The 23,873-nt window shown below is 38.6% G+C and overlaps 1 protein-coding gene across 13 annotated transcripts in view; it reads left to right on the forward strand.

Moving 5' to 3' along the window:
• Positions 1-23,873, forward strand: part of LOC144309681 (ankyrin repeat domain-containing protein 26-like) — a 157,200-nt gene that overhangs the window by 70,799 nt on the left and 62,528 nt on the right. For 8 of the 13 annotated variants that reach the window (XM_077890769.1, XM_077890780.1, XM_077890772.1 and 5 more), the window contains exons 16-21: positions 421-634; positions 2,507-2,603; positions 12,355-13,305; positions 18,666-18,736; positions 19,283-19,376; positions 23,163-23,275. In XM_077890769.1, the coding sequence (XP_077746895.1) occupies positions 421-634; positions 2,507-2,603; positions 12,355-13,305; positions 18,666-18,736; positions 19,283-19,376; positions 23,163-23,275 (1,540 nt within the window). The remainder of the gene's footprint in view (positions 1-420; positions 635-2,506; positions 2,604-12,354; positions 13,306-18,665; positions 18,737-19,282; positions 19,377-23,162; positions 23,276-23,873) is intronic. The other 5 variants (XM_077890777.1, XM_077890781.1, XM_077890778.1 and 2 more) reach the window with 3 other exon arrangements.

Genomic DNA, 23,873 nt, shown 5'->3' on the forward strand with positions numbered 1-23,873 from the left:
ACACCAAGATCATGACCTGAGCCGAAGGCAGACACCCACCGATTGAGCCACCCAGGCACCTGGTATAATCTCTTTACGTTGAAGTTACTCAATATTTATTTCATGTATGAATGAGTTAATGTGAACATGCTCGGTCCCTTATATGCAAAAAATACTCATATTGTTTTATTTTACTTTTTAAAAGAACAAATTTGTGAGAGAGCATGAGCAGGAGATGGGGAGAGGAACAGAGAGGGAGGGAACGAGGGGGTAAAGAACCTTAAGCAGACTCTGTGCTGAGTGCAGCACCCAGTGCCAGGTTCAATCCCACAACTGTGAGATCATGACCTCAGCCAAAACCAATAATTGGATGCTTTACCACCTGACCCACCCTGATGCCTCCTGTATTTTATTTCTGTTTTTGTTTTTCCTCTGGTGTAGATTCTGTTAGCGTATTGACAATCCAGAATGCAATTCTTAAATACAAAAGATCAATAGAATTAAAAAGAAAAGACTGTGAACAACTTACAAGAAAAATTTTACAAGTGGAATATAAGGTCAATGGACTAGAACAGTTGCTATCAGAAACAAAAGAAATGAAATCTCAGTTAGAGCATCAAAAAGTGAAATGGGAACGAGAACTCTACAGTTTAAGGTATGACATCTTGGTTTTAAGGAAATATTTCAACTATTTACTTTTTTTTTTTTTTTAATAGACTCCACACTCAGCGTGGGGCTTGAACTCACAACTCTGAGATCAAGAGTCACATGCTCTGTCAACTGAGCCAGCCAGGAACCCCTTGAAATACTTACTTTTATGCTGCAGATGTGTAGGAGAAGTTTTGTAATTGCTAATTTGCCTTCTGGGATTTTATAGGGAAGGAAACTCCATTAGAAATGTGAAGTATCAGAAGACGAATGGGTAAAGAAGCAGTGGTCTATGTATATACAATGGAATATTCCTCAGCCATTAGAAACGACAAATACCCACCATTTGCTTCCACGTGGGTGGAACTGGAGGGTATTATGCTGAGTGAAATAAGTCCATCGGAGAAGGACAAACATTATATGGTCTCATTCATTTGGGGAATATAAAAATTAATGAAAGGGAATAAAGGGGAAAGGAGAGAAAATGAGAGGGAAATATCAGTGAGGGTGACAGAACATGAGAGACACGTAACTCTGGGAAACGAACAAGGTGTAGTGGAAAGGGAGGTGAGTGGAGGCTGGGGTGACTGGCTGATGGGCACTAAGGGGGGGCACTTGACGGGGTGAGCACTGGGTGATATGCTGTATGTTGGCAAATTGAACTCCAATTTTTTTTTTAAAAAAAGTTGTAAAGTGTGAGATTCTTTGAAATAATACTGCAAGGTTTTAACAGTGAATACTTCTAATAATTTAATGTATATTCTAAAGCATAATTTTAATGACCATGTAGAAGTCCATCATATGTAAACCTCATTATTTAACAAATTGAATTTTGGTTGTTTTCCATTTTCCTATAGTTTAATTAATGCTATAAGGAATGTCTTTTATTTAATTCTGTTTCTACAGTCTTGGTTAATTGGAATAAATTCTTTAATATAGTATTGTGTTAATGTATAAAAATATTTAGTAGAGGTCTCTGATCCATATTTTTAAATTGTTCTCAGGGAATTTTATATTATATGCCCCCCAACAGAGTGTGAAATGGCCAATTTTTCTCAAGACAGAAAAATTGGTTTATTCTTAACATATGCAGGGGTTAAAAAGTAAAATGGAAAAATGATTAATGGTTAAGTTTTTTTTTAACATTTCTCACATATATAAAGAAAATTAATTCAAAAGTCTATGCTGAAAGCACATCTTACTCTATTCTTTACTTAATTAATATGGATCCTGTGATGTTTTCAAAGGAGTTTTCAAATGATTTATAAAATACATAATGATCAACAAGGTTGAGAATATTACAGAATAAGAAACATAAAAAGCATGGGCAATAGATTTTAGGCTCCCTAGTCTAGTGCTGGATCAGAGTCATCTGCAGGTGTATGGTGTGTAAACGACATCTGCTGATGCTGTCTTACACTGAAGATCATTTTTAGAGGTACCTGTGATGTTTTGTGAAATAAAAATGTATTTCTAGTGAATTTATAAAATTGTTGATAAACAGCAACTTCTCTTTTTAATTAGTAATGAAATGATTTGTCTTAATTGAAGTGTAATTATGACTTTGTGGAGAAAAATGACAATTTTGAACCCTTTCTTAAATAATTTCAGAATTCCTTTGCTTACAACATCTCCCAGAGTTATTACTGACTAAAACTTACTAAGTTGCAAAATGCTTTCTCATTGCTTCTTTTAAACTATATATCTTTTTGAAGATATTGAAGTGATAAATTGAAAAACATGAGCCCTAGAAAGGGAAAAAAATTGAGAACAGAAAAATTTCCTTTGGATAATGAACCAACATATGTGGAACCAGATCATAAAATAAAAGTTTTATTGCTAACAAAACAAATTTTAAAATGAACACATGCATTTGCAGATTGACCTTAAAACAAGAAAAAGAAAAAAGAAGAAGTGCTGAAATTTTATATATAAATATTAAGGAGCAATTAAGAAGTAAAGAAGAGCTGAGTGAAGTAAGTCAATCATAGACAGACAAACATCATATGGTTTCACTCTATGGGGACTATAAAAATACTGAAAAGGATTATAGGGGAAAGGAGAGAAAATCAGTGGGAAAAAGTAGAGAGGGTGACAACACATTAGAGACTCCTAACTCTGAGAAATGAACAAGGGATAGTGGAAGGGGAGGTGGGCGGGGGGTGGGGAGACTGGGTGACGGTCACTGAGGGGGCATTTGACAGGTGAGCACTGGGTGTTATGCTGTATGTTGGCAAATCGAACTCCAATAACAAATATACAAAAAAAAATAGTATTCCATCATGTAATACTCTGGGCATTCTGTTCTCGCGAAAGCTGCCTCTGAACATCATTTTGCTCTTCTATAACCTAGAGACACATTTTCATTAGGATTTTGGATCTTATCATTAAAAAAAAAAAGTCAAAAGGCTTAAGAGAACTTAAAAAAAAATGTTCAAGAGTGGCCTTTTTTATAACAAGGCTTTTCATCCTCAATGAATAATTCAAATTTTAAATTAAATGACAGCAAAATGTACCATAGAGTAAAAATACAAGTAGACATAGTATTGTGAAATAAAATTTCTGTGTAAAACATTTAACTAGCTTCATCAGCATCTCAAGGAAATCTAGCTCATATTTCAACATTAAAAAATTCAAAACTGGGACACCTGGGGTCTCAGTGGGTTAAGTGTCCAACTCTTTTTATGGCTCAGGTCATGATCTCACGATCACGAGACTCCGAACCAGGTGAGGCTGGAGACTCAGATCATGAGACTCAGAACCAGAGTCTGCTGGAGATTCATTTCCCTCCCTCTCCCTCTACTCCTTTCCCCCCAGCCCATGCTCTGTGTAAAAATAAATACAATTCCATAAATCAATAAATCAATATAACATTTATCTCATTTTACCTTCCATCCCTTCATTCAAAATATATACATAGGGCATATGTGAGAGGCCAAGAATTCCAATAAGGTAGTAATTGTGGCTACAAAGATCATGGTTGCTATTAGGTTAAAATGAAATGTTTAATCTATTTGAAGCCTAACAATATGTATTATATCAAAGGGATACTATAAATAATATTGATGGAAATATACAATTACTGCCAAAAATTTACCTGATTCAAATTATTTTTTACACCCTTCAATTCCAAGTTTCGTCTTCTAAGATTAAGTTGAAGTTGTTTGATTTCAACTTCTTTACTATATTGCTCTTCTTTACTTCTTGTTTTTATAATAAATTTATTTTTTATTGGTGTTCAATTTACCAACATACAGACTAACACCCAGTGCTTATCCCGTCAAGTGCCCCCCTCAGTGCCCGTCACCCATTCACCCCCACCCCCTGCCCTCCTCCCCTTCCACCACCCCTAGTTTGTTCCATGCACATTGAAGTTCCGTGCACATTGAAGCAAATGCTGGTTATTTGTCATTTCTAGGGACTGAGTAATATTCCATTTTATATATAGACCACATCTTCTATATCCATTCATCATTTGATGGATACTCAGGCTGCATCCACCGTCTGGCTATTCTGGAAAATGCTGCTATAAACATTGGGGTGCAGGTGTCGCGGTTTTTCACTGCATCTCTATCTTTGGGGTAAATCCCGAGTGGTGCTATTGCTGGGTCATAGGGTAGCTCTATTTTTAACTCTTTGAGGAACCTCCACACAGTTTTCCATAGTGGCTGCACCAGTTCACATTCCCACCAACAGTACAAGAGGGTTCCCCTTTCTCCACCTCCTCTGCAACATTTGTTGTTTCCTGTCTTGTTAATTTTCCCCATTCTCACTGGTGTGACATGGTATCTCATTGTGGTTTTGATTTGTATTTCCCTGATGGCAAGTGATGTGGAGTGTTTTCTCATGTGCTCGTTGGCCATTTGTATGTCTTTTTTGGTGAAATTTCTGCTCATGTCTTTTGCCCATTTCATGATTGGATTGTTTCTTTGCTGTTGAGTGTACTAAGTTCTTTATAGATCTTGGATACTAGCCCTTTACCTGATAGGTCATTTGCAAATAACTTCTCCCATTCTGTAGGTTATCTTTTAGTTTTGTTGACTGTTTCTTTTGCTGTGCAGAAGATTTTTATCTTGATGAGGTCCCAATGGTTTATTTTTGCTATTGTTTCCCTTTGCCTTCATAGATCTATCTTGCAAGAAGCTGCAGTGGCCGAGTTTACAAAGGCTGTTGCCTGTGTTCTCCTCTAGGATTCTTTTTTTTTTCTTTTTTAATTTTTATTTATTTGTGATACTCACAGAGAGAGAGAGAGAGAATGAGGCAGAGACACAGGCAGAGGGAGAAGCAGGCTCCATGCACCGGGAGCCCGACGTGGGATTCGATCCTGGGTCTCCAGGATCGCGCCCTGGGCCAAAGGCAGGCGCCAAACCACTGCGCCACCCAGGGATCCCTCCTCTAGGATTCTGATGGATTCCTGTCTCACGTTTAGATCTTTCCTCCATTTTGAGTTTATCTTTGCGTGTGGTGCAAGAGAGTGGTCTAGTCTCATTCTTCTGCACGTGGCTGTCCAGTTTTCCCAGCACCATTTATTTTATTTATTTATTTTATTATTATTATTTTTTATTTATTTATGATAGTCACAGAGAGAGAGAGAGGGAGGCAAAGACATAGGCAGAGGGAGAAGCAGGCTCCACGCACCGGGAGCCTGATGTGGGATTCGATCCCGGGTCTCCAGGATCATGCCCTGGGCCAAAGGCAGGCGCCAAACCACTGCGCCACCCAGGAATCCCCCCCAGCACCATTTATTGAAGAGAGCGTCCTTTTTCCAGTGGATAGTCTTTGCTGCTTTGTCAAATATAATTTGACCATGGATTCGAGGGCCCATTTCTGGATTCTCTCTTCTGTTCTATTGATCTATTTGTCTGGTTTTGTGCCAGTACCACACTGTCTTGATGATCAAAGCTTTGTAAGACAACTTGGAATCCGGCATTGTGATGTCCCCAGCTCTGGTTTTCTTTTTCAATATTCCCCTAGCTGTTCGGGGTTTTTTCTGATTCCACACAAATCTTAAGATTATTTATTCCAGCTTTCTGAAGAAAGTGAAGAAAGTCCATGGTATATGGATAGGAAAGCATTGAATGTAAATCGCCCTGGGTTAGCATAGACATTTTGACAATATTAATTCTTCCAATCCATGAGCATGGAATATTTTTCCATCTCTTTGTGTCTTCCTGGATTTCTTTCAGAAGTGTTCTGTAGTTGTTAGGGTATAAATCCTTTATCTCTTTGGTTAGGTTTTCCTTGGTATTGGTGGTGATCTCTCCTTTTTCATTCGTGATTTTATTAATTAGAGTCTTTTCTCCTTTGTTTTTTAAAAGGCTGGCTAATGGTTTACGTATCTTATTCTTCCTTTCAAAGAACCAACCTCTGGTTTTGTTGATCTGTTCCACAGTTCTTCTGGTCTCTATTTCATTGAGTTCTGCTCAAATCTTCACTCTCTCTGTTCTGCTTGGTGTAGGTTTTATTTACTGTTCTTTCTCCAATTCCTTTAGGTGCAAGGTTAGCTTGTGTCTTTGAAGTTTTTTTCCAATCTTTTGAGGGATGCTTGTATTGCAATGCATTTCCCGCTTAGGATTGCTTTGGCTGTATCCCAAGGATTTTGAATGGTTGTATCTTCATTTTCATTAGTTTCCATGAATCTTTTTATTTCTTCTCTAATTTTCTGGTTGACCCATTCATCTTTCAGCAGGATGGTCTTTCTCCTCCCTGTGTTTGCGTTTCTTCCAGATTTCTTCTTGTGATTGAGTTCTAGTTTCAAAGCATTGTGGTCTGAAAATATGCAGGGGACAGTCCCAATGTTTTGGTATCGGGTGGCCTATTCTGAGAAAGTTCCATGAGAAGACTATGTATTCAGTTGCTTTTGGATGTAAAGTTCTGTAAATATCTGTGAAATCCATGTGGTGTAGTGTATCATTTAAAGCTCTTGTTTCTTTGGAGATGTTGTGCTTAGAAGATCTGTCATTTGCAGAACGTGCCGTGTTTAAGTCTCCTACTACTAGTGTATTATTATCTAAGTATGCCCCTACTTTGGTTATTAATTCATTGATAGACTTGGAAGCTCCCACATTAGAAGCATAAATATTCATGATTGTTAGATCTTCTTGTTGGATAGACCCTTCAAGTATGATATAGTGTCCCTCTTCATCTCTTAACTGCAGTCTTTGGGATAAACTTTAATTTATCTGATATAAGGATGGCTACCCCTGCTTTCTTTTGAAGACCATGTGAATGGTAAATGGTTCTCCAACCTTTTATTTTCATGCTGTAGGTGTCCTTATATCTAAAATGAGTCTCTTGTAGACAGCAAATAGATGGGTCTTGATTTTTTTATCCAGTCTGAAACCCTGCGTTTTTTGATGGGATCATTTAGCCCATTCACATTCAGAGTACCTATTGAAAGATGTTAATTTACTGTCATTGTAATGTCTATTCAGTCCCTGCTTTTGTGGATTATTTCTTTGGGCTTCCTCTTTCTTTTACAGGGTCCCCATTAATATTACTTGCAGAGCTGGTTTGGTGGTCACATATTCTTTCAGCTTCTGCCTATCTTAGAAGCTCTTTATCCTATTCTGAACCAAAGGCTCACTGGATAGAGTATTCTTGGCTGCATGTTCTTGTCATGTAGAACCCTGAATATTTCCTGCCAGCTGTTTCTGGCCTGCCAGATCTCTGTGGAGAGGTCTGCTGTTAATCTAATATTTCTCCCCATATAAGTTAGAAATCTCTTGTTTCTTGCTGTTTTAAGGACTTTCTTTTTCTTTGGAATTTGCTTGTTTCACCATTAAATGTCGAGTTCTGCTTTTTTTCCCTTCCCCTTGGTGGGGGACCTCTCTATCTCCTGGACCTGAATGCCTTTTTCCCTCCCCCAAATTAGGGAAGTTCACAGGTATGATTTGTTCAAATATCCTTTCTGGCCCTCTGGCCCTCCTGTGGAACCCCAATTATGCGTATATTTTTTCCTTCTGAGGCTCTCGATTATTTCCCTTAACCTTTCCTCATGGTCTTTTAATTGTTTTTCTGTTTTCTCTTAAGCTTTCCTCTTTGCCATCAACTTGTCTTCTGTGGCACTCACTCTTTCCTCTAACTCATTAACCCTCATTGTTAGGACCTTCAGTTTGGATTGCATCTCATTTAATTAATTTTTAATTTTGGACTAAGTAGATCAAAATTCTGCAGTCATGAAGTTTCTTTAATACTCTCTGCTTTTTTACAGAGCCACCACTAGCTTTATAATTGTGCTTTTGAATTGGCTTTCTGACATCAAATTGTAATTCAAATTCTATAAGTCTGTGGAAGAGAGTACTGTTTCTGATTCTTTTGTGGTGAGAGCTTCCTTCTAGTCATTTTGCTCACTGCAGAGTGGCTGTATGAACGGGCTGAGTCAAGAATATCAACCACAATCTAAGTCAATTTCACCTTAGATGATTGTTTTTAAACATTTCATTTATGTATTCATGAGAGACACCGAGAGAGGGGCAGAGACACAAGCAGAGGGAGAAGCAGGCTCCATGCAGGGAGCCTGATGTGGCACTTGATCCTGGGACTCCAGGATCATGCCTTGAGCTGAAGGCAGGCACTAAACCACTGAGCCACCCAAGGTTTCTTATCCTTCGATGATTCTGACTGTTCCATGACATGAAATTGAAAACGAAGAGAAGAACAAAATAACACAAAATGACCACTAAAGTGAAAAACAAATTTTAAAACAAAGTAGTAGAAAATAAAAGGCCAAGAATGCCAAGGAAGAAAAAAAGAGAAAAAAAAGCAAAGGTAAAGAGGGGAAAAAGAAAAAAAGAAGTAGAAAAATAAAATGTTGGGGGGGACTGGGACATGGTGGTGGTGATGAAGTTGTAGTGGAGGGAGAATGTAGTCTACCTGAGGGGTCCTAGGGGGTGATCCTCTTGGTCCTGGGTGTATTAAGTTCTGTATGTTAGAAGATACTGAGTCCCAAATTTCTATAAACCAGAAATACTTGTAGAGAGACCCAACATTGTTCCCCAAAACATAAATGAGATAAAAAGGGGGGCAGAATGGGAACGAAGAGAGAATATAGTCTCACAGAATGAACCAGCACGGTATACCACTTGGTTCTGGGTGCATGCTCGTCCTGTTTTAGAAGGTATTGTGCCATTGTAGAACAAAATGAGGTAGAGAAAACAAAAAAAGCACACACACACAAAACATATCTCGTCTAGCTCCCAAAATTAAGTTGAGTATGTTGAAGGGAATCTAGAAGTGGAAAATCTATCTAAGACGTGTAATTGTAAAAATATGAGTCAAAAAGGAAGAAACCTGAAAATGAAGAGGTGGCAAAATATTGTAGTTAAGGTGGGAAAAGAGAAAGAAAATTGGAAACTTACAGTCTGATATAAAAATGAGTTGTACTGGAACATGGGTGGGGGGGCGGGGAAGAGGGGTACCCTCTAGTTCTATATACTGTAGATCCCTCGACTTCCCCTGGAGCTTTCCAGCGCTGCTGGGTGGGGAACTTGCTCTTCCCCTGTCCTTCCAGCTGGTCTTCTGGGGGAGGGGCGGGCTGTGCCGATTCTCAGGTGTATGTACCTTGGGGAGCTGCCCCGCCCCCTGCTGGGTGCAGGGTCACGGGGAGCCGACCTGACCTCCCGTGAGGCCCGTGTCCCCTGGCGGCCACGCCTCTCCCAGGCACCGGGTGACACCAGGAGGGACAACCACACCGGCAGCGGCCAGGTCTCCCTGGCCCTGGAGGGCGCCCCCTGCAGTGACTCCCCCCATCTCCCAGTCCACAGGGGCCTGGATGCTCCCGGGGCAGGAGGGGCAGGAGTGTCCTCGCTGTCCTGGGCCCTCCCCGCCTCGGCCTGTCCCGGGGAGAGCAGGATCCCGGCTGTGTCCCCTGGGGTCCGGGGCCTGCGCTGCTGGAGTCTGGCTCCCGGAGCCCCTCCCGACACACCGGCTTCTCCCCGAGGCCCCGCGCAGCGCGCTCCAGCCCTTTACGGAGCTGGGCCGGTGTGGGGGGCGCTCGACCCTGCGCACTTCCTCTGTCAGTGACCCCGGAGACTGGAGGTCCCCACCCCCCACGTCCTGGCGGAGTTCCCAGCTGAGCGCCTTTCCATCCCGGAGGAATCCGGGGCGGATTTTAAAGCTCCCACTTGTCTGCTTCTCCAGGGCTGCGCTTACCCGCCTGGGAGGCTTTCCCCGCTGCAGGCCTCAGCCCGGCTCCTCCGGTGCCCCTCCCCACTTGATTCTTTTTTATTTTTTTCCGCCTCCCTACCTTGTTAGGAGCGAAAACCCTTCTCTCTGTAGCGTTCTGACTGTTCTCTCTTTAAATCTCAGTTCGGGGGGATCCCTGGGTGGCTCAGCGGTTTGGCGCCTGCCTTTGACCCAGGGCTGACCAGGGCTGAGTCCCGGGATCGAGTCCCACGTGGGGCTCCCAGCATGGAGCCTGCTTCTCCCTCCTCCTGTGTCTCTGCCTCTCTCTCTCTCTTTCTCTCTCTATCATAAATAAATAAATAAATCTTTAAAAAAAAATCTCAGGTCGGGCACTTGCCAGGGGAGGGGGGGGGCACTTGACGGGATGAGCACTGGGTGTTATACTATATGTTGGCAAATCGAGCTCCAGTAAAAAAGTAAATAAAAATCAATCATCAATCAATCTCAGGTCGAATTCGTAGGTGTTCAGGATGATTTGAAAGTTATCAAGGTAAGTTGGTGGGGCCAGGTGCTTGAGGATCCCTACTCCTCCCTCACCTTGCCCCCGCCCCACCCAAGATGGGATTCTAAACAATCACCTTTGCAAACGAAATGAGTCAGAAATGTCTCATACTAAAATGAATTCTGAGGTATTTTCTTTAGTTATTTTGAAGTACGTGTGTATGTATTTGTACGTATGTATATTTTATTTTTTGGAATTATTATTTTTCTCCATGCATGTGTATATTTCTAAAAACCAACCCTGTACATTATGGTAAGTACAGAGGATTTTAAAAGAATACATATATATTTGTGGGTGAGTGTGTGTGTATGTATATACATATATACATATGTACATACATACACATACGGGTCTATATAGGGAGGAGTGAAGTTTGTAGTCCATTCATTAATTTAAATGCATTTGTCTGCAGGTGTCAAATAGTGACATTCATAATGCCCTTATCTGAAGTAGAAGTTTTTATTATTTTGGAAAATAGTATGGAATTTATGAGCTTTCCATAAGCACAAAACTCTTGCTACTAACAACATATGTTTTAGTTTTTGGCAATTCCTTCACCACCTCTATATTCATAGAGGGGTTAGTTTCACACTTCCACTGATGAACAGGAGGAAAAGTGTAGCCCGTTTTAAGACCTTACTTCAGATGTTAGTCTCCTACTTTTGAGATGAGTAACAATTTGCTCCAAGTAGTATCTGATTTCATTACAAGGAGCTTTTTTTTTTTAATTTTTTTATTTATTTATGATAGTCACAGAGAGAGAGAGGCAGAGACATAGGCAGAGGGAGAAGCAGGCTCCATGCACCAGGAGCCCGATGTGGGCTTCGATCCCGGGTCTCGAGGATCGCGCCCTGGGCCAAAGGCAGGCGCCAAACCGCTGCACCACCCAGGGATCCCTACAAGGAGCTTTTGAAATAATCATATGCTGTAATATATACTTACTGATAATTTATTGATAAGTCTTTTGTTCCTAGTAAAATAGCTCAGTGTATTTTCCCCTCTTCTGCATTTATTGCCATTTTAAACATCTGAAGAGGAAATAAAATTAGTTGCAGCCACAAATAATCTCATGATTTTTCTAGGAGCTACATAAATTTTACCTTAGTTAGTATTGGTATTTTGAAATATAAGGCTTTTTTTTCTTTTTAAAAGACTTTATGGATTCATTTGACAGAGCACAAGCAGGGGGAGTGGAGGCAGAGGGAGAGAGAAAAGCAGGCTTTCTGTGGAGCAGGGAGCCTGACACGGGACTTGCTCTCAGGATCCGGGGACCATGACCTCAGCTGAAGGCAGAGGCTTAACTGACTGAGCCACCCAGCCACTCCTGAAATACAAGGCTTCTTTTGTATTTAAGATTCACACTAGAGAAGTAGCTGCAGTTTGGTGCCAGAATAGTGGTAGTGGGTACAAAGACCTGGGGAATGTCCTGTAGCTCACTTAGTATTTTTAACCTCTCCATTTTTGAATTGTGATAACTAAAAGAGATAATTAATGTGTGCAGACATGTTTGTAGTACAATGCCTAGATTTATTAGTTATCAGTAGATAAAATTCTTATAACTGAGTATAGAAATGTTAGAAAAGTCGAATACGTATGGAATATTCTCAGGACAAAGTGAGGTTAGGAAATTGAATCTGTCCAAATATATGCAGAGCTAAGGGTTTTCCTGTGGACTGTGTTAGACATGAGACTATAAACTCAATTTTAGTGTAGTCAGATGTATTAGTTTTTTTCTTTCAAGCCTTCTGAGTTTGTTGTAAACCAGAGAAAGACCTTTCCAATTCTGAGATTCTTAGGATTTTGTCATGATTTCTTTTTCCTTTCATGCATTCATTGCTTTCAATTAAACTTTTGAACTTTGGGGAATTTATGCTTGTATAAAAGTTTGAGCTTGGATCCAACTTTGTGTTTTTCCAGTTGGATATCCACTTAACTGCAACCCATTCCTTGTATAAACATAGGATATTCTTTGATTTCAGAGAAAATCATGATAATGTCATTTTATTGAGTTCCAGCTAAAAGACTCTTGTTTTACTTAGGTTTCTCCTCCTCATGAAAAAGAAAAAGGTCTGTTACATGAAAACCGCATGTTGCAAGATGAACTTGCCATGCTAAGACTGGAAATAGACACAATAAGGAATCAGAAGCAGGAAAAGAGGTATTGTGAAGACACTGAAACTGAAAAAGAAAAGAATGACAGTCTTCAAAACGCCATAAAACTGAATGAGGTAACATTAACAAATACAGTATTCCAATCTAGTGGGCAGCTGAATGTTGTGACAACTGAGAATACCATGCTGAACTCTAAATTGCAGGATGAAAAGCTAAACAGAGAAAGACTGGAAGCAAAACTTCAATCATACCGAGCTAGAGTCGCTACAGCTATACAGGATCGTGATCAAAGTCAGGCATCAAAAAGAGACCTAGAACTTGCTTTCCAGAGAGCAAAAGATGAGTGGTGTCATTTACAGGACAAAATGAACTTTGAGATGTCTAACCTAAAAGATAACAATGAGGTGCTTTCTCAGCAACTTTCTGAAGTCGAAAGTAAACTTAATGCCCTAGAAATTGAGCTGCAGTATACAAGAGATGCTCTCAGAGAAAAGACGTTGGCTTTAGAACATTTACAAAGAAACCCAAAACAAACACAGGGTCAGAAGAAGGAAATTGAGCAGAAATCTCAAAACGAACAAGGTAAAGTGAATGAATACATGGGAAAGCATGAATCCTTAGAAGAGAAATTATCTCAACTACAAAGTGAAAATATGTTGCTCCGAGAGCAACTAGATGATGCCTACAGCAGAGTGGAATGTAAAGAAAAGACTATAATTTATCTCAAAGACCAGGTTCAGGTTATTGTAAGAATGGTTCGAGTTGCAGGTGAAAAACGAGCTCTTCAACTGCGAGAAAGAAATAAGGAGTTAATCAATAAATGTAAACAGATAATGGAAAGAGCATTTAGATATGAAGATGAGAAAGAAGAAAGAGAAGTAAGTATTCAGAAAGACAAATATTTTTCAAGCTTCCTATTAGAAAGTTCAAAGTAATGTTTGGTTATGGCTTATTAGTACTATTTTTTTTTTTGGAGAGAAATAGTGCACCTGCACCTAAATGGGAGTGGGGCAGATGGAGAGGGAGAGAGAATCCAAAGTGGGCTCTATGCCCAGTGCAGAGCTCCACTTCATGACCCCGAGATCACGACCTGAATGATTATGGGTCAGTTTTGAATCTTCATAACTTGTATCCAGCAAATAAAAATTAGACCTGAAAGGTGCTTTAATTTGAATAAAAATGCACGTCATCTATGAGAAACTTCAAGAGGTTAAGTTATACATTGTTAAAGAAAGGAGTCTGATATTAATAATTTATTGTTAGTACTACTAAAATAGTTTTAATTCTTGTCACCACGTTTTAATACCATGATGAACAGATAAGTGGAAATGCTCATACCTGAGTGTTTTGACCTTGAGGTTCAAATAAGTGGATTACCTTGACAACTAACTCCAGATTTGTCACATGAACTGAAGTGTAGGTGCTGTATCTCAGTACTTTTTTTTGATAGCTTTTTAAGCATTTTCAGTTAGCATACTTTTATTTTTATTTATGTAAATTTAAATGTTTAGTCTCAAATCATTTATTCTTGTGACCTTTTCACTCTTTGAAGGCATCTACTTTTCACTAAATCATAATTTGGGATAACTGGTGACTTAGCAAAGCTGTATTTGATTTCATCTTCCCACCACGGTTTATAATTTAAGCATTTTTCAAATAATTTGCTCATTTCAAAACTCCATTGGTAACTACCATTTGGGCTTAAAATTTTCCAATAGAATTGTATCTTTGTGATTTATTAATTTGGCACTGGATCTCCATTTTCAGGCTACTGAGGGAGGGATGGCAGGATTCTTGTATAGCAGGAGTGGAGTGAGCATGAACAGGGGAGGGATCTCTAGGAGCTGAGGCCAGGAGGGAGGCAGAAGCCAGGTTATGTAGGGGGCTTGAGGGCCATTAGTATGACTTCACATTTGTTCTGAGATAGTAACCTATTGGAAGGATTTGAGCAGAGGATTGAGTATGTGAAGAACTTAGAAGTTAATTTTAGCCTCTAATAAAAAAGAGAGAAAATATTTGATTAATGTAGAATTTACCACTGCTAGTCTCACCTATACAATACCCATTTCTTTTTGAGACTTCAGCAGGCTGGGAAGCTTTGCAAATTCATCAACAAGGAATGGAGAGTGGGGCTGAAATAATTATCTGTGTAACATAATACTGACTAGGCAGGAGGGATAACACTTTTTGTGTCTTTAACTGAATTCACTTAGCAGTGTGTACATTCTAGGAATAAAAGGTGAGTTGATGTATGTGGTGATAAAGTACATACGTTAGAATTATATTATTAACATAATAATAGGATGATTTCTAAAATCAGTAACAGAAGGTCTTATTAGGTAGTTATGAGAGAACTTCAACAAGAACTGGCTGATGCCCTAAAAAAGCAATGTATGTCACAGGCTTCACCGGAGTTATCACATTATCGTATTAATTTAGAAGATGAGGTACAGGATTTAAAAACATTGGATCAAATCGAAAGTCACATATGTATTACATATAACATGTCAACAGTTCCTCTGTAGCTGGTTAAATAATATAAATGTTTTAGGATGCTAATTTCCATGGACCACTTTCTTTTGTATTTTCATTTCAATTTAGCATAATTTTAGTGTCTTCACCATGCACTTATTTATTAAATTCTGACTTTTCATTCTGCTCTCTCTGTGTTCTATGTTTTTCCTTATAGCATTTACCCATTCACAGAAATTGAGGGACTTTTTTCTCCTGCTATACGATTTTTTTTAACGATTTATTTATTTATTTATTTGAGAGAGAGAGAAAGAATGCATGTCCATGCACACTCATGAGTAGGGGGAGGGGCACAGGGAGAGAGAAAGAATCTCCAGGAGATTCCCTGCTGAGTACAGAGCCCCATGCCAGCTTAAACCCACCACCAATGAGATCATGACCTGAGCTGAAATCATGAGTTGGACGCCTAAACCAACTGAGCCACCCAGGTGCCCTAAAAACAATGTTTTCTACTGAGATCTCTATTACCATGATGAGGCGAGCTAGATAAAATCAGAAGATAAGGTTTAACGGAATGTTTCAGAAAATCGTCTTACTTCTCATCTTCACTTTTATTGATGGATATAGACTCTGTACTGATTTCAGGAAAACTTGTAAAGAAAGGTTACGACTAGTGGAACTGAGGCATTTCCTTCATTTTCTTTTCCTTTTATATATTTATTTTTAATATATTTATTTATAAATATTATAAAATATTTATATTTTTAATATTTATATATTAAAATGCATGGAAATATTCAGATGATGTATATAAAGCCAAAAGAGAGAATTAAGAAAATTATCTAGGTCCTGCCATTGACTCTTTTTAAAAGCTTTATTGAGCTATAAATACACCTACCATACAGTTGACCCATTTAACATGTGTTGTTGTCGCTGAGTATATTTATAGGGTTTTGCAACTATCACTGCCATCAGAACATTTTCGTCACCCTGAAAAAAAACCCTTAGCTGTTGCCCTTGACCTCGGGCAACCAGAAGTCTACTTCTTGTCTCCATAGAGTTGCCTATTGTGAATGTTTCCTATAAAGGGAGTCACACCATGTGTGGTCCTTTGCGACTCGCTTCTTTCACTTCCTGTTTTCAGGGTTCGCCTGTGTTCTAGCATCTGTCAGTGCTTCATTTCTTTTTCTGGTCAGACAGTCCTCCATTGTGGGCTAACGCCCTTGTTCATTCATCATTTAATGCACCTTTGGGTTATTTCCACTTTGTGGCCATTAATAATGCTGCTGTGAACATTGGTTTAGTTGTGTGGACATCTGTATTTCTCTGCCATCAGATTTTATCCTTTAAGTTAATTGGGGTGATTTTACCATCTCTCACCCTTTTTTATTTACTCATTCTACCCTTTCTGTCTTTTTAGTTTCCCTTCCTCTTGCCTAATCCTACACTATTGAGTCCTGGCTCATTGTCTCTCATTCTCCATGAGGCTTTCTCTGATTATTGTAACTCCCCCTGAACTTACTTTCTTCACCCGTATTATCTAGTCTGTGCAGACCAGTTTAGTCCTTTATTTTACATGTATTATCTAGTCTGTGCAGACCAGTTTAGTCCTTTATTTTACATTGTTTTTATTTTTTTTCATGAGCGATAATTCTGTCTTCTTATGTACAAATGTATCTAAGAGGGAAAATATTTTATGTGTATGGTACCTGTCCTTGCCTAAATTTGAGAATATCTTAACAGTTTTTAGGATAAAATTAAGTACTTTATACCATAGCAGTAATTTCTGATTGAAACACATTGACATAACAAAGCTGTATTCTAAATGTATTTTAAGCAGTTAAGTGTAAAACTGAAAGCATTTAATCCGATCGGACAAAGTATTCAATCAGATGCTGTTTTTTTCTGATTATGGCAAAACAGTCTAAATATGCCTGCCTTCATTATGCAACCAGAACTGAGATTTACAGAGTTCCAGCACTTTACCAACTATAAAGCTCTGAGGACAGGTTTTTTTTTAAGTTTATTTATTTTATATAATCATTACATCTATTGTGGGGCTTGAACAGGAACTGAAGGTTAACCGTTGGATGTTCTTTTAACTGAGCCAGCGGGTGCCCCTGAGGGCAGCTTTTCTGATATGCCACACCACGGAGCCTTAATCTCTACTCATCAGAGTACTTGCTAAAGCCCTCTAACATAAACAGTTGCTAAGATGAACAATATGAACATAAAATGATTTGGGAACATTGGTTTAGCAAGAGTCCATTATTTCCACGTCAGTGGCTTTACCTTGCCTCTGATGGTCATGTAAGTTATGTATCACTCAGTGTAGGAGTTACTGTTTGCACTGTAGTCCATGAGCATTGTTCACTGAGTAGTATAGAGAGGAGGTAAATTAAAATTATTATAAGTGGAGGAAAGTACCATTGGCTAGTGGAACTTTTGAAAGTTTTTTCTTGAAGATTTAAAAAAAATTAACTTTTGTTTATTTACTCATAAGAGACAGAAAGAGAGGCAGAGACACGGGCAGAGAGAGAAGCAGGCTCCATGCAGGAAGCCTGATGTGGGACTTGATCCCAGGACTCCAGGATCAAGCCTGAGCCAAGTCCCAGTTCAAGTGATACATAACCGCTGAGACACCCAGGCGTCCCTTTTTTTAATATTTTACTTGAGAGAGAGAGAGAGAGAGGGAGAGGGAGAGAGAGAGAGAGAGAACATGAGTGCACAAGCAGGGGGAGGGGCAGAGAGAAAGGAAGAAGCAGACTCCCTGCTGAGCAGGAACCCTGATGTTGGGGTCTCAATCCCAGGACCCCAAAATCATGATCTGAGCCCACAGCAGATGCCTAACTGACTGAGCCACTGAGGCACCTGTAGTGAAAGTGTTTTGAAGTCCTGAGGCTATATCCTGGGCCTTATGCTCCCCATTTGCTACCGCTTTCAGTGGTATGAAGAATGATTTCAATATAACTTGTGTAAGAGACCACTTTCATTGGCCTGCCGTCTGCCTAAAATATCAAATATCATTAGAACGTAAAACACAACAACAATAATAATGCTAATTGCAGACACTTAGAATTTGGTATGTGCCACATACTCTTCTAAGTAGTTTATGTATATTCCCTAATTTAAACTTCCGACTATCACAGTGAGGTAGATACTATTATTAACTTCATTTTACACATGAAGAAACTGAGACACAGAATTTGAAGTAATTTTTCAAGGTCAAACAGCAAATGCCCAGGGGAGCTGGGAATTCAAATCCAGGCATTCTGGTTCCTACAGAGATCCTGCCTCAGAAGCTGTTACTTGAAATATCTGAGTGTCCCTGAAAGCAGCATGTTAACTTGTATAATCACTGGAATGCCCATGGTGATTTGTAAATGTGAATATTTAAAATTATAATTGATGTGGTGCTTGGAATAGAAAACTAGAAAAGTTTACCATAAGGTAATTTCCTGTCTTTCTGCCTTTGAACAATACGTAAATTTGTATGTGTACCTGATAAAATATAATTTAAAAACGTTAGAATGTTGTTTTTTAATACTAGAAGAGTGCTCAGAAAGCTTTTCTGTCAGGGGATTGTAAATATTTTGGGCTTTGCAAGTCATAGGTCTCTATTGTAGCAGTATAATTCTGGGGAAGCCTTAAATCAGTATGTAGAGGAAAATGTGGCTGTGTCCAGTGACATTGTATTTACAAAAACAGATGATGGTGGTTTTATACTAGATTGTCAGTAGTTAAAAGTATTTCTTTTCTTTTTTAGCGACAAGAAGCAAAGGAGTTACAAACAAAGGTTGTAAGGTGCATTCAGAAGTTCAGAGATGACATAAAAAAGTATGCAATTTATTTTAAGATTTTATTTATTCATGAGAGACACAGAGAGAGACAGAGACATAGGTAGAGGGAGAAGCAGCCTCCCTACAGGAAGCCTGATGCAGAACTCAATTCTGGGACTCCAGAATCGTGCCCTGATCCAAAGGGAGGCTCTCAACCACTGAGCCACCCAGGCGTCCCGCAACAGGACAAGTGAAAGCAGCACAGAAAATAACTTGAGTATTTATAAAGCAGATAAGTAGTATAGTATGAGAAATATATCCATTATGATAAATACATCGTTGTTTAGCTGGGTAAAAATATCAGCTTTGTGGGATTTTGAAATGCATAATTTTTGCTTACGATCCTTTTTTTTTTCTTTTTTGCTTACGATCTTTAAATTTTGTACATTAACCCCAAAACACAACCAGAAAAATGGCACAATTGCCAAATCTACTTTTTAAATTTCTAAGAATTTATGTAAGACCTTTAGATGTTTGTTTAGAAATTATGTGGTATGTTTAAAATTTGTGTCTGAGAATAAATATTTTAAAATATGCATTTTAGGCTTGAAGTTGAAAATGCCGAGTTAAAAGTTACAGTCAAGGAGCAAGCAGGCCAAATTGAACAGCTTCAGAAAGACCTGTTAAGTTCAAGTTCGGTAAGTCAGTCTCTTAATTTCTGTCCTAAGGAGAAGGAATTTTTATATCTCTAGTAGTAGTGTATAAGAACATTTTGGATAATATGAAAATTCTCACTCATAAAAATATTTATTATATTCATATGGTTGCTATTTAACTACTCTTGGTATAATTCCTCTTTATAGATAAAGTTGACTGAATGCATAAATTAATCATTTTTGTAGTAAGATTTTAATAAAAAGGATTGTGATAGCCTAAGCAAAACAGTATTTTATATATATATATATCACATTTTGTTTATCTGTCAGTGATCATTTGGGTTTTTCTACCTCTTAGCTATTGTTGGTAATGCTGCTATGAATATTGGTATACTAATGTCTGAGTCCCTGCTAATATTTTTCAATATGTTTAAAATTCCCCAAACTTTGAGTAATAATTTGATCTTGAATGCTGACTTTCTCTTGTAATCTCAACCCTTCACTGAGATTTTGAGAATGAATTACTTTACTAATAATTTGTGGTGATTTGTAATTACAAATTGGTAGTGTGTTGCCTTCATTAAGAATGACTACGAGGGGGATCCCTGGGTGGCTCAGTGGTTTGGTGCCTGCCCTGGGCCCAGGGCATGATCCTGTAGTCCCCGGATTGAGTCCCACATGGGGCTCCCTGCATGGAGCCTGCTCCTCCTCTGCATGTGTCTCTGCCTCTGTGTGTGTGTGTGTGTGAGTGTGTTTGTGTGTGTCTCATAAATAAATAAATAGAATCTTAGAAAAAAGCAGAATGACTACTAGGTAATTATGCAAACATTTTTCTCAAAGGGATGTAGTTTTCTCCTTGTTGGATTTTGTAAAGGAAAAGAGATGCCAGTGAAAAAGTAGAAATGACTGCTCAGTCAGGGCCTTAGAGAGTAACCTAGTGCTCCTAGCATTCATTGCAAGTTCAGAAACGAATGTTTTTCTATTACCTTGAGTTAATCATACTTTCAGAGATTTAACAGTCCAATCTCAGAAAAGATTAATGTGCAATCCAGGACTCCAGTTTATTGATAGGTAGTGAAAACTATATAACCATTTATAAGCAGTACAGGATTATCGTGCCATTCATACCGTCCTTTGTAGGAGTGGCTACCAATGATTTAAGATGAGAAGATTGCTTTGGGACTTCTAAGTTGGAACTATGAGGTAGATGGACCTACAACTAGTTTCTTTCAGTGACATAAGTTAGGTACATGCAAATTTCATTAAACAATCATACCTATCAGGGGAACTAGCACATTCTGTTGACTGGTCCTTTCTGTGGCCAAAGAAACATCGAAAAAAACTTTTTTTCCTGACTTCATATAAAACTGCTCAAGTTGCTTTACTGTACTTTTCATGCAGTTAACTTGACAAGGAGTCTTCTCTCTGACTGAGAGTGCCATGAGTTGTCCCCCTACAATATCACACAGGAATCTATTAGGAAGCCACCACATATTACAGAGTTTGTAAGAATATCCATAGATAATTCTGCATATTCCTATAGAAATGAATTAGGGTTATGGTATAAAATGATTAGCCACTTTAAGCTTACCCTATAAAATAAAAACTTAAATAGCTTTCCAGCAACTTAGTTCATAGCCCTAATTTCTCTAGAAGGTTCTCACCTCATGAATCCCCAGGACAGAGACTACATCTGTGTTAAGATATTTCATGGACACCATTTTGAGGTGAAGAAATATGGATTGGGAAGAAGAGTTAGCTCTAGCTGACTTAAGCCTCTGAAGAAAATAGTCAAGTATGTGTCTGAAAAGAACTTAGAAGAAGACTTCCGTAAGTTCACGTCTCTATGGAATAGGAAAGTATTCAAAAGGAAACAAAGGCAAACCGTTCATAATCCAACCCTTGGGAAGAACTTTTGCATTATTTTTTTTTGAACTTTTGCATTATAAAAGAAAAGCAAGACAAAGTACAATGGTCAGCATCCTGAGGGTAAAGGTGCCCCCCCCCCAGATTAAAAAATAATACACTGGGATCCCTGGGTGGCACAGCGGTTTGGCACCTGCCTTTGGCCCAGGGCGCGATCCTGGAGACCTGGGATCGAATCCCACGTCGGGCTCCCGGTGCATGGAGCCTGCTTCTCCCTCTGCCTGTGTCTCTGCCTCTGTGTGTGTGTGTGTGTGTGTGTGTGTGTGTGTGACTATCATAAATAAATTTTAAAAAATTAAAAAAAAATACACTCGGGATGCCTGGGTGTCTCTCTCATTAAGCGTCTGCCTTCAGCTCAGGGCATGATCCTGGAGTCCTGGGATGGAGTCCTCCATGGGGCTCCCTGCATGGAGCCTGCTTCTCTCTCTACCTGTCTCTTTGCCTCTCTCTCTCTCTCTCTCTCTCTGCCTCTCTCTCCCTGCCCCCCCGCCCTCTCCCTCCGTACCTCTCATGAATAAATAAATGAATAAATAAAATCTTTAAAAAATAACTCAAAGTAATCCCAAAAAGAGTCAAGATAAAATGTACAAGATTAACTGTGTGAGGTGCCTGTGTGGCTCAGTGGGTTAAACATCTACCTTAGGCTCAGGTCATCACCTCAAGGTCCCAGAATCGAGTCCTGTATACATCAGGCTCCCTCTGCAGCAGGGAGTCTGCTTCTCACTCTGTATCTGCTCCTCTCCCCATTCATGCTCTCTCTCTCTCAAATACATAAATTAAAAAAATATATAAAAATAACAGATTAGCTAACTAGAAAGGTAATGCACATCAGGTAACAGGTATTGAATGTGTGGTTGAAAATATTGTCTATGAGGAACTAGAAGGAAGATGGAAGCATACACATGACCTCAGTAAATGGGTCAAGGCTGAAAGTATAGAATAGAGCATCTGGTTTTGAAGCCTTGGGATTTGGAGAACTCTGAGAGGATGTGAAAAAGAGGAATAGCAAGGGTCCAAGGACTGAATGTCAGCGTTTGCTGTCATTTAGAAATGAAATGGGATTAGAAGAGCAGAGGGAAGATGTGGCATTGTTTTCAGCTGCTGCTGAGAAGTAAAGCAGGATCAGGACTTGTAAAAACAGATCCTTGATGATTGTCAAAACTTTTTAGTGGAATTCCAGGATTGAAAGTCAGATTTTAGTGTAAAAGACGCGATGAAAAGATGAATCTGTGGCTGAGATGACACATTAAAGAATGTTCGAGTCCAGTGAAAGGGGAAAAGCAAGATGATCGAAAATGCTGCAAGAGTAAGGAAACGTTTTTATAGAATATTGGGAAGCCTTGAATTTTATTTAGAGAGAAAAGTGGTCAATAGAAAAGAAGACATTGAAATCTTGCAGAGAAATGTTTGAAATGCTTGCAGAGAAGGAGAGTATCTCATCCTAAAGTCAGATGATCATCAAAATTATAATGGGGACAGTATGGGAATTTTTCAGAGACTGTATCTTAAGCTGTGATCTCACAAAACCCAGAGTATCTTAAGACATTGGTGAAACTGCTTCTAGGACATCTCTAGAAACTCAGATGTAAGTATAGCCACCTTAAAGATTTTTTCATTAATGTGGATTAAAAACCTCTGTATTTCCCAAGTAAATTTTGGCAATTTAAATTCTAGAAACAAAAATGATGAAAATATAAACTCAGTTGAAGCTGTTTTAACAAACATCCTTATTTTTGAGATTTCTTTTCATTGACATTTGGTTCATAACCTACATTTTATATGTATTTTATAAACCTGTCTAAACACATATTACTCATGGATTCATGAGAAATAGCATTTTATAAAAGAAGAAGGAGTCTCTTGATTTTTGAAACTAATGTTCTTAAAAAATTGTTTCCAAAGTGTGGTGATGAAAAGGAAAACCTAAAGAAATGTATGGAGTTAAAACAGCCTTTGCAGTTCAGGTTGGATCAAGAAGTGAAGAAAAATGAGGAATTGGAAAAAGAGAATACTGGGTAAGACTAATATTTCACATCACTTTAACCATTAATTAACTAATTTATCTGTAATTGTAGTTTATAAAAACCTAAATAGAAATTCTTGCCAAAATACTACATTTACTCTTCCGTGATTCCTTAAATAATAACAACAATGCCTTTGACATATATTGTCAACTGCGCTTTTCATTGTCCACCGTGAATTTTTTCTGCAAGATATCTTTGTTCTTAGGTAATCTTTCCTTTTAATAGTGTTCTTTTCTTAGAGCAGATATCCTAATCTCTAAAAACTTAACTGTGTCATATAACAACATCAAAAGTTATCTTGGATTTGCTTGTATTTCTTTTTATTTTATATTATTTATTTGAATTCAAATTAATTAACTTATAGTGTAATATTAGTTTCAGAGGTAGAGTTCAGTGATTCATCAGTCTTATGTAACACCCAGTGCTCATGCCATCACGTGCCCTCCTTAATCCCCATCAGGCAGTTACCCCATCGCCCCCAATCCCTTCCCCTCCAGCAACCCACAGTTTGTTTTCTAGTATTGAGTGACTTATGGTTTGTGTCTCTTTCTGATTTCATCTTGTTTTACTTTTCCTTCCCTTCCCCTAT

The sequence above is a fragment of the Canis aureus genome, unplaced genomic scaffold (genome assembly GCF_053574225.1).
Source record: "Canis aureus isolate CA01 unplaced genomic scaffold, VMU_Caureus_v.1.0 ptg000163l_RagTag, whole genome shotgun sequence".
NCBI classification, from domain to species: Eukaryota; Metazoa; Chordata; class Mammalia; order Carnivora; family Canidae; genus Canis; species Canis aureus.